Genomic DNA, 14557 nt, shown 5'->3' with positions numbered 1-14557 from the left:
ACCACTACTCTTGGCCCGACAGTCCAGCCAGTTCTTAACCCAGCAGAGTGTACCTGTCCATCATAGAAGGCTACCAGATTTACCATTGGTAAAGCCACGCTGGCTGTCTTGGATCACCTCCTTGTCTTGAATGTGCTATGATATTGCTTCCAGGAGGATCTTTTCCATGATCTTCCTAGGCACAGAGGTGAGGCTCACCAGTCTGTAGTTCCCCAGGTCCTCCTTTCTACTCTTTTTAAAAATGGGAGTGATGTTTCCCTTTTTCCAGTCACCAAGGACTTCACCTGGCTGCCAGAACTTTTCAAGATGATGGAGGGAGGCTTGGCAATTCCCTCTGGACCCTAGGATTCATGTCATTGGGCCCCATAGACTTGCACCTGTTCAGTTTCATCGGGTGTTCTCAAACTTGCTCTTCACTTACAGTGGGAGCGACTTTGCTCCCTCAGCGCTCACGTACAGGTTCAGGGAAAAGAGAGACATGAGAAGCCTGACTGCCAGTGAAGACTGAAGCAAAGAAGTTGTTGAATACCTCAGCCTTCTCCATGTCTGTTGTTACCAGTTCACCCTTCTTGTTTATCAGAGGGGTTACGATCTATTTGGCCTTTCTTTTCTGGGCAGTGTACCTACAAAATCCCTTCATGTTATTGTTTGTATCCCTTGCCAAGCTCAGTTCCCTCTGTGCCTTGGCTTTCCTGATTTCATTCCTGTATTATTTCCATGCCACATGTCCCTGCTTCATGCCAATGCCTTTGCATTTCCTTCTTGCACCTCATTTTGAGCAGCAGGTCCTTGCACAACCATCCTGGTTTTCTGCCCTCCCTGCTTGCTTTCTCACACAGGAGAATGGAGAATTCTTGTGCTCTAAGAAAAACATATTTAAAGAGTTTCCAGCTGTGTTCAGCTCCTTTGTCCCTAAGGACAGTGTTTCAGGGGCTCTTGTCCACTGGGTCTTTAAATTACTTGAAGTTTGCTCTGTAGAAGTTCATGGTCCTGACTTTGTTCTGCCAGGCCAATATTCCTTGAGATCACAAACTCAATCAAAGCATGGTCACTGCAGCCCAGACTGCCTCCAAGCTTAACCTCTTTAATGATTTTGTCTGCACTGGTAAGCACCAGGTCCAGTAATGCTTCTCTTCTGGTTGGTTTGTCTATTACCAGGAAGTTACTCTCAACACACTCCAGGAGTCTTCTGGATTGCTTAGAGCCTGCTGTCTAGCTTTTCCAGAAGACATCCAGGTGGTTGAAGTTCCCCATTAATATGGGAGCATGTGAATGCGATGCTTCTTGTAGCTGAAACAAGAAGGCCTTGTCAACAGGCTGCCCTTGATCAGAAGGCTAGTAGTAGACCCTAACCACAAGGTGCCCTTAATTGGTCCTTAACTTTTACCTACAAGATCCCAAACCTTTGAGCCTTTTTTGTGATACTGTTTTTTGTGCAGGTGATAGACTGAGCCAACTTTGTATGGTTGCCCTTTCCAAGGTCTTTACCGTTACTCACAGTCTCTTCTCTCCAGCCCTAGAGCATCGTATCTGTTGTGCAGGGGCATTTCATGGGCAAGGGGAGACTTCTCCTGCTCCAAGAAGAGGTGAGGATCCAGTCTCCTTTGTCTTGTAAGTCATTCCAGTTTGTTGGTTCAGGGCTGGAAGCTTGTTTACCTTCCTCCTACCAAGACTTAAGGCAGGGCTGTTGATCAGACTATGTCAGTACATAATAAAGCCTGTCAATCTCCTTCTCAGATTGCTGGATGCTACATGGCCTGGTGTGCACATATTGTAACAGAGCCACCTGTTTGAAAAGTTCATCCAGCTGGGCACACTTACACCTATGGCATCTACCTATGCCTTCAGAACACAGTGGAACTTCCAGAGACTGGAGTTCCCTGTAACTGAAGGTCTAGGCAGCTCTCTCAATCCCCTTTTTGATCCTCTGTTTGGGTGTAGGCATCTGCCCAAGGAGGTTGTGGCCCCTCCATCTGGGTTTCAGCCTCAGACTGGCAGGTTCAGTGGGTGGACACAGTTTCTGCTGCAGTAGAAGGCCCTTCCTCTGCTGCTTCCAGAATAAAAAATGACCCATCCTGCGTCCTCCCATGCAGACTGCTGTGCCAATGGCCATGCCTGGCTGAGGTGCTGCACCATGGTTGCCTGCCCTGGGTGCTCATGCTCCCCAGAGGCAGCCTTTGTACCTGGGGTTGGCTGCTGCTGCTGCTGGCCCTGCCCAGCCCTCATCAGCTGCTTTTGTGAGGGCTGCTGGGTGCTGGCACTTCCCTCCACTCCCTGGGTTGCTTTCATGAAGAAACCCCTCCTGAATGCCGTGGTCCCCCACTCCACTAGAGAACGTGCCTGCCCTGGAGCTGATCGCCTTAGCAAACAAATGATATGACATAAAAAAACAGCGAACTCATAGAAGCCAAATGAGGTTTGCTCAATCTAGAAGAAGCCCTAGATAAGGCCAGTAGCTGCCACATGGTTACAGAGAGGCGAGGCAAAGGGAGTGCATCACTACTAGCACAGGCCCACTGAAGAGAAGCCCCAGAAAAGCAGTGAGTTCCTGCTCCTCCAGCCATAACCATGCACCAGTCCCTTCCTCTGCAGCATGGCTGAAGAGACTATGGGGCTATTTGGGGCTGGCTCCAGTATCATAGTCCAGGATGGAAACAAGCTCTTCCCTGCAGCACTCCTGACTCTGGAGACTTTACATTCACTGCTGTGTCAGGGCTGGATACACACATAGGTTTATACCCAATTTCTCCCTTCTGGTATTTCCTTAAGGAAAGAAAGGAGCTTTAAGCCATGCTGCACAGCAGCGTAGTGAATGCTGCTTCCCTGCCTGAAGATTTTCTACAGAAAAGGACACCTCCACACTTAATTTCAGGTCTCTTTTTCTTGTCATGAAACACAGAAACAAGAAGACCACCTGGAGCTCCTGTGCTTACTTCCTGAGGCCCTTATCACATGTAGGTGCTCTGAGCATCTGCAATGGAAGTGTGTTTCTGGCTTTGCTTCAAGAAAACAATGCCATATCAGCACATGTTGATGGTGACAGCAGTCAGGAACACATTGGAGACTGCAAGCTCCAGGCAGTGATATCCACGCCACATGAAGGTTGTTTGCTGCCTCCTGGCAGCAGAAGGTTACTGGAAGAGAGAGCGAATAAACGCAACCACACACTTGGTGAGCAGGAGACTCCAGAAGTCTTAAATTGGCTAACACCCATTAGCTCTGATTCCCCATCAGACAAATGGGGTTTATGTCCACAGCTGGAACAGCAATGTGCAACCTTCTTACAAAAAGCAGATAAAGTGGGGAGCTTTATAGATGCTTTCTGGGCCATCTGAGCAACAAGAAAAGGAAGGACGGTAGGATGCAGAAACATGCTGGGGTCTCTTGCAGACACTGAGTGGGACTTGAAGATTTAGGAGTCAGGAGGGCACACTCTGATGTGCTGTGGGTAGCTGGGATCACTTCTCCGATCTTCCTCATCCATGCTCCTCTTTTGCCCAACATTATCAGCGCTGCACAGCTCCTTGATGCCTGCACTGAATATGTTCCTCTTCCTGGGTACACAGGCAAGTAAGAAGTGAGTCAAAGGGAAGGCAACAAAGGGAGAACTGAAACTCATCAGCTCTTCCAGAAGCCTCAAAGGAGCAGGTGGAGGGCTGTGAGAGTGCCCCAAGCATGGGGAGCGGAACCTGCATATGACATGACAAGGCCCAGCACCTGGTGACATCTAAATCCATATCAGCCCAGGAGTATCTGGGCAGAGCTGGATTCAGTGCTCTGCGAACACCTCCAGCAAGTCATACAGACCAGCAAGCAGCAGAGGAGACATTGCAGGAGGTAGAACAGGAGCTGCGATCTGCACGTTGAAGCTCATGGAGATTCTAAAAGCTAGATGTAATTGAGATGGACAGGTGGAAATAGAAAGGAAGCCATTTACTTGGATGTCTGAAAAATACAGTTAGAAGACAGATAGATAGAAAATAAAAAAGAACAAGACAAAAAACAATAGCCAGGAGCGAAAAATGGAAATTCTTTAAAAAGAAATTTCTCTTTTACAGGTTTTGTTGAAATGAAATACTTTATCTTCAATGTTAATTGCCCATGGCCAGGAAAGAATTTTATTTGTGACTAACAAATAATCTAAAAAGTTAATAGGATTTTTGTTTTAATAAGCAATAGGCATGGCTCAATAAGCCTGCAACAGTGCCCAACTGGCTCTTGAAGTGGGAAACCAAGGCATAGACCATAATGGGACACTCTTCTTGGCATGTCTGGGGCTTTTTTGGGACAGGCAGCCCATGATTTAGGTGAAGAGAGAAAAATGGATTGAGCTTTGCCCCACTGTGCCTGGCTGGACACCAAGCTTTCAAGAATATGGGACAGTTCCTGGGCTATCATCAGTCCAGGTCACAGCAAGCTGTGCTGCTATGTGGGGGACTGGAGCATTCAGACCTCCCCAGGCCTCCACACTAAACAGAGAGAGCAGAGGGATGCAAAGTATTGCAGCCCAAATCATGCACTGAGAACCTGCTGCTGAGCTCAGTGAGCAGCACACCGGTTCAGCAACACTGATTCTCCCAGCTATGAGCCTCCCAGTAGTCTATTGCTGTACCACTTGGGGTCAAACGAATTGCATTTGATGGGCTCAAGGAGCCTAAAATAGAGCCTGCATCCCTCCCAGCAGTTCTGTAAGGAAGGACTAAACTGAGCCAAATGGCTCAAAGGGGAGCATAATCCACAGCTCATCACTTAATGGAGTAAATCTTCAAATCTGACTGCATACTGCAAGGAGACAAAATCACAAACTGAGCAGATGTTAGATATCAACATTAAAAAATATAATAAAGATTATAAAGAGGAAGAAAAGGGACCATATGACAAAGCAAAGAAATGCTCCACCCATAAGGCACAAAGAACCATAGAGGGTGAGGAGCAGCAGACTGCTCCTCCATGTTTGGTCTGCAGCCCCAAAAAGAGAGGCAACCAGAACCAGACAACAGGGATCACCACCCTGCAGCAGAAGTTGTTCCTTAACAGAGCTGGCATGAGCTCATCCAGTGGTTCCCCGTTCCTGGAGTTGCTTGGGCAGGCATGGTTCCTTGTCCCCACATCTCCCTGGATGAACAGCAAGAACAAGCCCACAGCCCTTACATAAATGGTGGGTTTTAAATGTTTTCTTCAAGTTCTGGGCAATGTGGTCACAGGCATTCCAAAGGCTTCAGAAACCTGGGGAATGCTGAAATGCTGGTATGCTATCCTGCCTTGGCAACCTCCCCAGGGCTGTGCTAGAGAAGCAAGAGTGAGGTTGCTCCAGGGCAGGGTCTGAGACAGGAGCTGGAGTGACCCCAGCACACATGGGGCCTTCACCAACTGGGGTGCAATCCCACAGCATGAAAGATGAGTGGTGATAACAGAGTCCAGCAGCAGTGTCAGACAAGGCAAGCTGTGAAATCAGATCTGGGGTAGCTCCAAAGTGTCCTGTCAGGAACAGCAGGAAATGGGACTGGAGACAGGACTGGAGACAAAGCTACACTGTGGGGCCAAGGTCTATCCAGGAGGCATGGCCAGAGAAAGACTGGGGACATGACTAAGACAAAGATCCAAAGTCCCAGGAGACAGAGCTGGAGACAGGTACATCTGCAACACATCTTGGATGTGAACTGGGTGGCCCAGGCCTGATCTTATACAGTTGCAGGATCCATGGGCAGAGGTGGAAGTCCTGGGAGAGGTTTGTCTTGATGACTAAGAACTGCTAGTGGCCCCCAAAGCCCTGAGAAGCTGCTGCTTTGCAAGTCCTCATCCTAGCTCTACTCACACCATGGCTGGCAACTCCAAGAAGCAAAATCTTTTCTATTTTAGCCCAATGGAAATGGAAATTTCTAATGGAAATTACCCACGGTAACCACATTCTGCTAGAGTCCTTCACCACTCCTGCTGACATGTTCCGACCCCCTTCCATCCTCCTGCAGGAGGGCTGGGAGCCTTGGCAAGAGGCTCCACCACCTCTGCATACTGCTCTGCCAGAATCTGCCACCTCTCCTCATCCCCAGGTCTGTGAATGGTGAAGTACAAGAGGATCTCCAGGCATTCAACATCTTTTTATACCAAACGTGAGCTCAGTGAAGCCTGTTCAGTAACTACAGATCAGGGCTTAACTCTGCAACCTGTGTGCTCACAGGTCTGAAGGAGTTGTGTAATGCTGATGTGCCCTTGGGTTGAAACATCCTCCTTACCTCCCCAAGCTCCTGGAAGGGCTCCACAGCCTGCTTCCAGTCACTGCTTCAAGTTTTATAATCACCAAGGGCAACCCATGACACCCCCTTCCCAGCCCTGCAGGCCATTTCTGCCACACTGACTCTCAGTGGGCAAAGCTGAGTCCCGTGTTCCGCTGCTGGTGGTTCTTCATGTTGTGCAAGTGCCATCAATCAGAGAAAAGTCTTTGTAATTGCAAACAAAACTACCTCCAAACAAAACTTTCCATAACTCCAAAGGACAGTCCAAAAGCTTTTTTGTTTTGTCAACTGGAAAATTTCTGGCAGCCAGAGATTTCTGAAGATTCATATAAATTAGGACACATTATCAAGCCTTCCAAAAAGACATCTCCAAGGACAAAAGCTCCGCAAGCTTTTTTCTAGCTTTGGTGGAAGATCATCCAGAGCCTGCTGGTGCCAAGCATGACCCAGCTTCAGCCTGCACAGATGCTTGTGTCCGACACACAATCCCAGAGCCAAAGGACCTAAATTCTTAATCAAAACATCTGACTTTTGTCAGATCTTGTCTTGTGTTTGAATTAATACATTCCTTTTACTCCACTAGAAAGATTAATTGGTTCATGTAACAGGGCCTGTTTTGCAGAAAGTCATGCTGGCTTCTCTCTGGTTGCTATTGGCTCCTTGCTCATGGCAGCCCTGGACCCAGGAAGGCAAAACAAGGGTTGGAACAGCACAAATTTACTAACCCTCATGTTGATTATGCTCAGCACTGAGTGGTCACTGGCACAGTGACAAAGAGGAGTGTGCTGAGTACGGTGCATCTCAAGGACCCACTGCACTGTCCCATTCAAGTCCTGAAGAAAGCCCTGAAGACAAGCAGCAGTATCAGCTCCAGGGGTTGCCATGTCTTGCAGGCAGAGACAGGACAGAATGCAGGATACGTGCCCTTGCCCTGTCTCTCACTGCCTCCTTGCTGTCCCATTCCACTCTTGCAAAGCACAGAGCAGTTAAAGGCCTCGAAGCATTCAAGGCAAAGAATGAGAGCACAGACATCATGTGGGTTAACAAGGAGCCAGGCAGTGTAGGCTTCACCAAAGGATGTAGCTGGTCAGAAAGTTTGCTTTAATGCTAAGACAAAGCATGAGGCCTGGAAGCTACACCTTGTCCACACCATGCAGCACAGCACTCACCAAAGACTTCCAGGGAAGTCTTCTGGGGTCCTGCAAGTCCACTGCCTTCTGGCTAGGTTTCATGGTTTGGAAGGCTATTGTTAGATCTTCAACAGCAACAAAAACGGATAAATGTGTGTCAGATACCTGTTTGATCCATTGTCTTTCCACATTACCACAAAATTACTGCAAATTAACCACAAATGGGATGAAAGTGCTGAGTCAATGGAAAGTGCCTATAAAGCAGAAGAGCCCAGGAGAAAATCTATGCCCTGAAATTTGGCAAAATACTGGAAAATTATGATAACGGGTCCTCTGCCTCCATAGAGAGCTCCAGAATGCATCTTTCTCTCTCTTGGCATCTTTAGAAATTAAAGCTTTCCTGAGAAAAGCCTCTGAGAGTTGTCAACAGACAAAGCAGCATAGAGCACTGCTATTGACTGTGAAACAGAGAGAGAAGCAAACTCAGCCCTTAGCTGGAAAGGAGAGAATGGCACAAGACAGGTCATGAAGCTCTGGGACAGGCAGAGACATGAAGCCATTACAGAGACTTGCCACCAAACTCCCCTCAGTGCCACTGCAGGGGTTGTGGCCCTCGAAGGGATCAACCAGCTTCCCAGAGAGAGGGCAGGGGCAGCTCCCTCTGGAATGTGCAGGGATTTGGGGAAGCTCCATGGGGAAGGTGCTGGTACTGCAGCTTGCACTGGTCACACAGCCCGTGCAAAACATCAGTTTGCAGAGTTCTGCACATCACACTGTATAAATAGGAAAGACTGCCAGGTAGGTGCCTCTGGACTGCAGAAGTCCAATATGCCACAGCTGCATTAACTGTAACAAGTCAGCTGTGCTCAAAGCATCCCTCCTCCCCACAGCAAGGCTGCATGAGCACCCACAGAATGACACTAGGGCTCAGGCTGGACACAGAGAGAACCAGACACCTTCCCTGGAGGCTGGGATCCTCTGTCTGAATCAGACTTCCAAGCTCTCTGTAGATACAAATCTATACAACTCCCACAGTGATGGATAATGCTGTCCTGTCTATCTGTGCATGCAGAGGCAGCAAGTGCTGGGGACCCAGCCCACTTGGCTGTCCCCCAGCATAGACAGGTCTAGCACCGGCAGCAGTGGTATTGAGGGGAGCAGACTTCAGCTGTAAAAGCCTGAGCAGGATGTCACAAACTGCTGCCTGGATCCCTGCCCTGTGACCCCTTCTGCTCCAACAGGGAGGGCTGCAGGTGCCAGCCTCCAGAGCTGTGTAGGCATTTTGACCCAAGAGGACCTTTGTAGGGTAGATGAATGAGTGGTAAGTTGTGAGATGGAAGTGCCACAAGGAACCCCATGTGAATCTGTTCAGGCTCCCATGTAGCACTGTGCATGCAGCTTCTCCTGCCCTGCCAACCCACCAGCACACATGGGGAGCACCATGGCCTTTCAGGCTGCTCAGGGCTACTCAAAAGAGCTACCTGCGTTGGACCAGCCCCGGGCTGTCCTAGATCATGGGCAGTTCATGAAGCATCTACAGCTTGCACTTCTGCACATCAATTAACCCAGTCTCACATAGTGGGGTGGGGGCTGATTAGTTCTCTCAGTGCCTTTAGAGACAACAGATTCTTTATTTTTGGATCCTCGGTCTCACACATAACTTCTTGTTCATAAAAAACAGTCTCTATGCAGTACCTTAATGGCATCAAAGCTACACAAGTGCCATAGAAAGCTCCTCCAGGCCTCAAATCCAAATTCTCTGGGATCAAAACCTAATCACTTAAGATGTCATTCCTCGTAATGGCCAAAATTGAGAGGAGAAAACAAAGGAGCAACACCTCCTGTTGCATGCAGCAATGACACTCAAGCTCCAGAAAGCACTAGTGAAAGCACGGCTCCAAGTAGCATCCGTGGGGATGCCACAGAGGGGGGACACATCTCAGCAAGAGGTGGTTGAGCAAGAACAGCCACCAAGGATCTGTCCAGCACTCAGCAACCTGAGGACACTGCATGCCTCTGTGACATCCTCTGTCTTGGTGTGCTTGGAAGCAGTGAGTGGGTAGGTGAAAAGGGGACAACTGCTAGGACTAGAACAGAAGCAGTGAGAGGAGAGGATACCCAGTTAACCAAGTCAGACTCAGGGACTCAGCACACACTGTATGTGCAAGGTGACAGTAAGGACCAGAGGCATAACCTCTGTCATGCACAAGTTGCCTACACAAGGAAAAGAGGTAGGTCCTGAGGTCCTGAGGGGGCTGTGAAGAGCCCCAAGGGTTCACCAGTTAGTTGTTCTTTGTGAAAAACAGCATTGCCCGGGCCTATGACCCACTGCCCATGAAAGTGCCATGGCAGTATTCCTACATCATCGTTTCTTCTGCAACAAGCACATACTGAGCTTTTCCCACTCATTATGTCCCTGCAGACCCTGTCCCCAGACTTTACTCATCACCATGTCCCATCCAGCCATGACACTTCCAGCACCAGAAAGGAAAAGTATTCCTCTGCAGACAGCAGCACTTCAACAGAGAGCTATTTCTCTGCATGCCCACTACCATCTCTGCACCACACAGAGAGGAGGCGTAAGGCTGCCACGTACAGAACAAGCATGTCACAAACATCAGACCAGGAAAAGAAGCTGGAGTGACTATCCCATTTCTGGAGCAAGATGTAGAAGCAGTTAGGACAGAGAAGCTCACCAGCTGCCAGAAAGCCTCCACAGAGCAGTTGATAAATCCCTGCTCTCATACTTACAGAACCTCAGTGATTTACTGACTTTGCTGTCAGAGCTCCCAGCACTTCCATCAGCGGAAAACGAGAGCTACAGATTTCATAGATATTTGTGCAGCCACCACTTCCCAGCTGAGCTCAGTTCAGCAGTGCTGGCTGTTACATGAAGGGAAAAGCACAGCTCTCTGTCCAGACAGCACTCCTGACAAAACCCCAGTAAGCTTGTCACTTCTTTTTGCCAACAGGGATTTTCTGCTGTCACCAGCCAAAGGAACCAAGCTTTTGCAAAGGATTGTGCACTGGGCTGTGCACAACACAGATTCCCATCCTCCACATGCATCTGCCTTATATCTCGGCCCCAAAAGGGAAGGCAGGTTCCTCACTGTCACTGACTAGGACACCTCCTCTGCACCCAACAACTGCACCACTGTGAGCCTTTTCCTCATGCCCTGTCAATGCTCTGCCAGCTCTAAAGGCCAGCCCAGTTAGACAATGCACAGACAACTACTGCATAACTTAAACAGAGCGGCAGAGTCCTTCTAAAACCTGACAAACAAGAGGAAAGTTTCTTTCAGGATTCTTTCATGGTTTCTCTGCAGATGATTAAGGACCTGGCTAAATCCTTTCAAATCTTCTCCTCTCTTAAAAGGGAGGAATGGGGATACTTTAAATTCCTGTTATGTTGTAAGACACCCCTGTGGCTGGGTATCACCTACAGAATGACATTAGCTAACAAATTAGTCACTGTCAGCTGGAGCAGTGACACACATTCATCATCCTGCTTTACTTTAAATGTCAAGCTCTTGTTGAGCCTCATGTCAATCAATCCTCTGTTCAGCCGGTGTGAAATATTCTTCTTATTATTACACATTATAAAGAATAATCTTAACAAAGGAAAGATTTGCACAGTCAAGTCTCCTTTTATCCTTCCACAGAAGCTACCCACTGGCATCCAGATTCACAGGCATTTGCAGCTCACAAGGGACATTTCCACAAGTGACCTTCAAGGAAACCATTAGGACTCAGAGATCTGCTTTTTTATTCAAGATGAATCTTGAAACGAAAAAATGCTCATTTGTTTGTGAGAAAAAAATGGACTGTGTTTCAGACTTTTACATTTTAATCACAAAAACTCATGACACACGTCTGCCCATGAAATTATTTGCAAAATGTCTTTCAGTATCTACTCGCCCTAACTTCCCTCTTGTCTGCTTATGCCCCTAATTATGGTGGTGTTAAGATTCTTCGTTGCTGGGAGATGACCACATTTCTCTGAAGCTAACCATGTATCACTGATTCCCCAGAATAATCACTAGGAAAGCAGATTTTGTGGGCAGACGAAGATAGACTTCTCAGTGATGGGCTCTGAATTACACAGTGAAATCTTAAGGAGATCCGAGTGCCACAGTGGCTAAATGGCCTCAGAGGTGTCACCTGGGGCCCACCTTCAGCCAGAAGACACCACCACTGCAGAGAACTACCACCATCCTGGGGCAAGGTTGCTATAAGGGAAAATGTTGAGAATATAAAATGCCCATATCTCAAGAGCTCATTTGTCTGTTATTATATATATTTCAGCATACCTGAAATGAAAACCGCCCAGAGGAAAGTCAAGCACTGCTAATACCTGGGCAGGGACTGATGCCACAGATATACATGGGAGTCAGGACCTCCCACAAGCCTGTTGGAGTTCAAAATTAGCTGCAAACAAGAGAGAGAGAAATTTCTCTCTCTGTGGTCTCTATGCAGCATTTAAGAAAACCTTTGCAGTTTTTGTGCTTTGCAGGATGCAGGCACACCTTTCCAGCCCTGCAGGCGAAGCAATGCTCTCAGTGCCTGGAGCAGAGATGCCATGCACTGCAGTCTGCCTGCAACACTGGGAGGGATGACAGCATCTAGGACAACACCCACCTTGTGCAGACGCTAGATGGATGGAGCCAACTCCCCAGGAAGGCACTGCTATTTGCCTTTCTTAACCAGGGCAGCTAAATAAGTTTGATATGATTAAGCTGAAAACCTTTGGGCTAATGGTGGCTCTCCTCACTGCCCGCAGCCCACATGTACTCCTGCCAGAGCCCAGCAGTGCATGAGGCTTGCTGCCAGCTGTCTTAAGTGCCCACACCAGCAGCATGCATGGCCAACCTCGGGTGCTTCAGAGCTGTGCCAGGTGTGCAGTGAGCAGCATCCCGCAGTGGGGCATGAGCACAAATCCAAATGTGATGAAAACCCAAACAGCAGAAGTGCCTAGCCATGTCGGCTGTAGGGACTGCACAGATGTGGGAATCACTTGTTCCTCAGCTCCGGTGGGCACACCAGCATTACTGACTATATTTTTAACAATGAAACACAGAAAAATAAAAGGGACTGTCACTTGTCTGCCCTGTAGCAGGAGCACATCCTAGCCACTCCTGAGTGCATGCACAGCCCACGGACACTTGGGCTTGGACACAGAAGCGTGCGCAGGTGTGGGCACCTCTGGCTCTGCCACAGATAGTGCAGGATGCAGCCCGTGGCTGCCCAGGTGTACTCCCCACTGCATTTACTCACTGATCTCCAGCTGTCTCTGAATCCTGCCCTTGCAGCGCTCCCGGTAGTCAGTCTGTGTGGCGTTGTACTCAGACATCACTTCTACGAACTTGCGCGACAGCGTTGAGTGCTGCAGAGGGAAGAGCAACAGAGGGGGTTCAGAACCTGGCTGCTTCCAGCATCCAAACACCATTTCCAGCCTGGCAGCCACTCTCAAACTGTATGAGAATTCAAGGTGGGCAACAGTGCATGACAAGGCTAGGACTGACCCTGAACCCTGCACCCCAGTCTAGGCTTTTTTCTCAGCCACCAGAGTTCACTGGGGGCTGTGGCAGGCAGCAGCCCCCTTGAGGCCAACACAGGTGCCTGGGCTGATCGCATGGCAGCTACCTGGCAGGGGACATTTGCCAACAGATAGCAGCACTGGAGTTGGAACCCCAGTGCCACCCAGCCCATGCCCCTGACTGTTCCTACAGCAGCACCGATCTGAGAACATTTTAGTGGTCTGTCAGAAGAAATGGGTAATGTGCTGGTAGAGAAGCAGGTCTAGCACAGCAGACAGACAAAACATCGCCCACCTGGTTCTGAACTTGTCTGTCCTGCTGGGAGTGGGTAGTGCTGCTGCCCAGCCTTTCCTGCCTGCTGCACTTCCCCAGGCACAGGCAGGGGCCAGCCACCAGTCAGGCTGGCGTGGAGCACTGGGGCCAGGCCGAGCAGGCTAGCCTGTTAGCATGTAGCATGCTCTAGGACAGCCCTGTTTTCCCTCCCCATACTGGAGGGCCCAGACATTCCCCATGCCCCCTAAACCTCCCCCAAACTCTGTCCACCCATCCACTTCAGGAATTTCAAAGACAACAGAGCCTTTATAAATTGCATCATAGAATGGTTTGGGTTGGAAGGGGCCTTAAAGAACATCCAGTTCCAACCACCTGCCATGGGCAGGGACACCTCCCACTAGACCAGGTTGCCCAAAGCCCCATCCAGTCTGGCCTTGAGCACTTACAGCGCTTACTTGAGCGCTTACATTTGCCGGTTTAGACACAAAGATGTTCTTTGGGACTATATCAAAGGCTTTGTACAAGTCACAGTAGATGACATTGGTTGCCCTTCTCTTGCCCCACAATGCTGTCATAGAAGGCCATCAAGTTAGTCAGGCATGATTTGCCCTTTATGAAGTTATGTTGCCTATCTCCAATTGCCTCTCTGTCTTCCATAAGCCTTAAAGTAAGCTGAAATAGCTCTTTACAGCCCTCCAGCCATTCATAAACAATGGGACTATTTACCTGACCTGTGTTGTGAGTCTCACCACCAAGCTGCCTGCCACTGCAGTGCAGCTAACAGAATCATCTACGTAGGAAAAGACCTCGAAGATCACCGAGTCCAACCTTTGACCTAACACTAACAAGAACTCCACTAAACCATATCATTAAGCTCTACATCTAAACGTCTTTTAAAGACCTCCAGGGATGGTGACTCCACCACCTCCCTGGGCAGCCCATTCCAATGCCTCACAACCCTTTTGGTAAAGAAGTTCTTCCTAATATCCAACCTAAACCTCCCCTGGTGCAACTTAAGCCCATTCCCCCTTGTCCTATCACTGGGCACATGGGAGAACAGGCCAACCCCCACCTCGCTACAGCCTCCTTTAAGGTACTTAGAAAGAGCGTCGCCCCTGAGGTCGCCCCTGAGCCTCCTCTTCTCCAGGCTGAACAACCCTGGCTCCCTCAGCCGCTCCTCATAAGACTTGTTCTCCAGACCCTTCACCAGCTTTGTAGCCTTTCTCTGGACTCGCTTGAGCACCTCAACGTCCTTCTTGTAATGAGGGACTCAAAACAGACCAGAGTACTCGAGGTGAATACTCCACAGTACTTGAGATAAGCCCAGCTTCGCACATAAACTGCTCACCCTGAATGCTGGTCCCATGGAGACACAGGGGGATGG

The 14557-nt window shown here is 49.0% G+C and overlaps 1 protein-coding gene across 2 annotated transcripts in view; it reads right to left on the bottom strand.

Moving 5' to 3' along the window:
* STX1A (syntaxin 1A) overlaps window positions 1–14557 on the bottom strand; it is a 112627-nt gene that overhangs the window by 10988 nt on the left and 87082 nt on the right. For both annotated transcript variants that reach the window (XM_068655926.1, XM_068655925.1), the window contains exon 6: window positions 12638–12746. In XM_068655926.1, coding sequence (XP_068512027.1) covers window positions 12638–12746 — 109 coding nt within the window. The remainder of the gene's footprint in view (window positions 1–12637; window positions 12747–14557) is intronic.

Source organism: Anas acuta, chromosome 19 (genome assembly GCF_963932015.1).
Source record: "Anas acuta chromosome 19, bAnaAcu1.1, whole genome shotgun sequence".
Classification (NCBI taxonomy): domain Eukaryota; kingdom Metazoa; phylum Chordata; class Aves; order Anseriformes; family Anatidae; genus Anas; species Anas acuta.
Note: the sequence above shows the minus strand (reverse complement) of the source record. Positions and strands in the feature narration are given on the sequence as shown.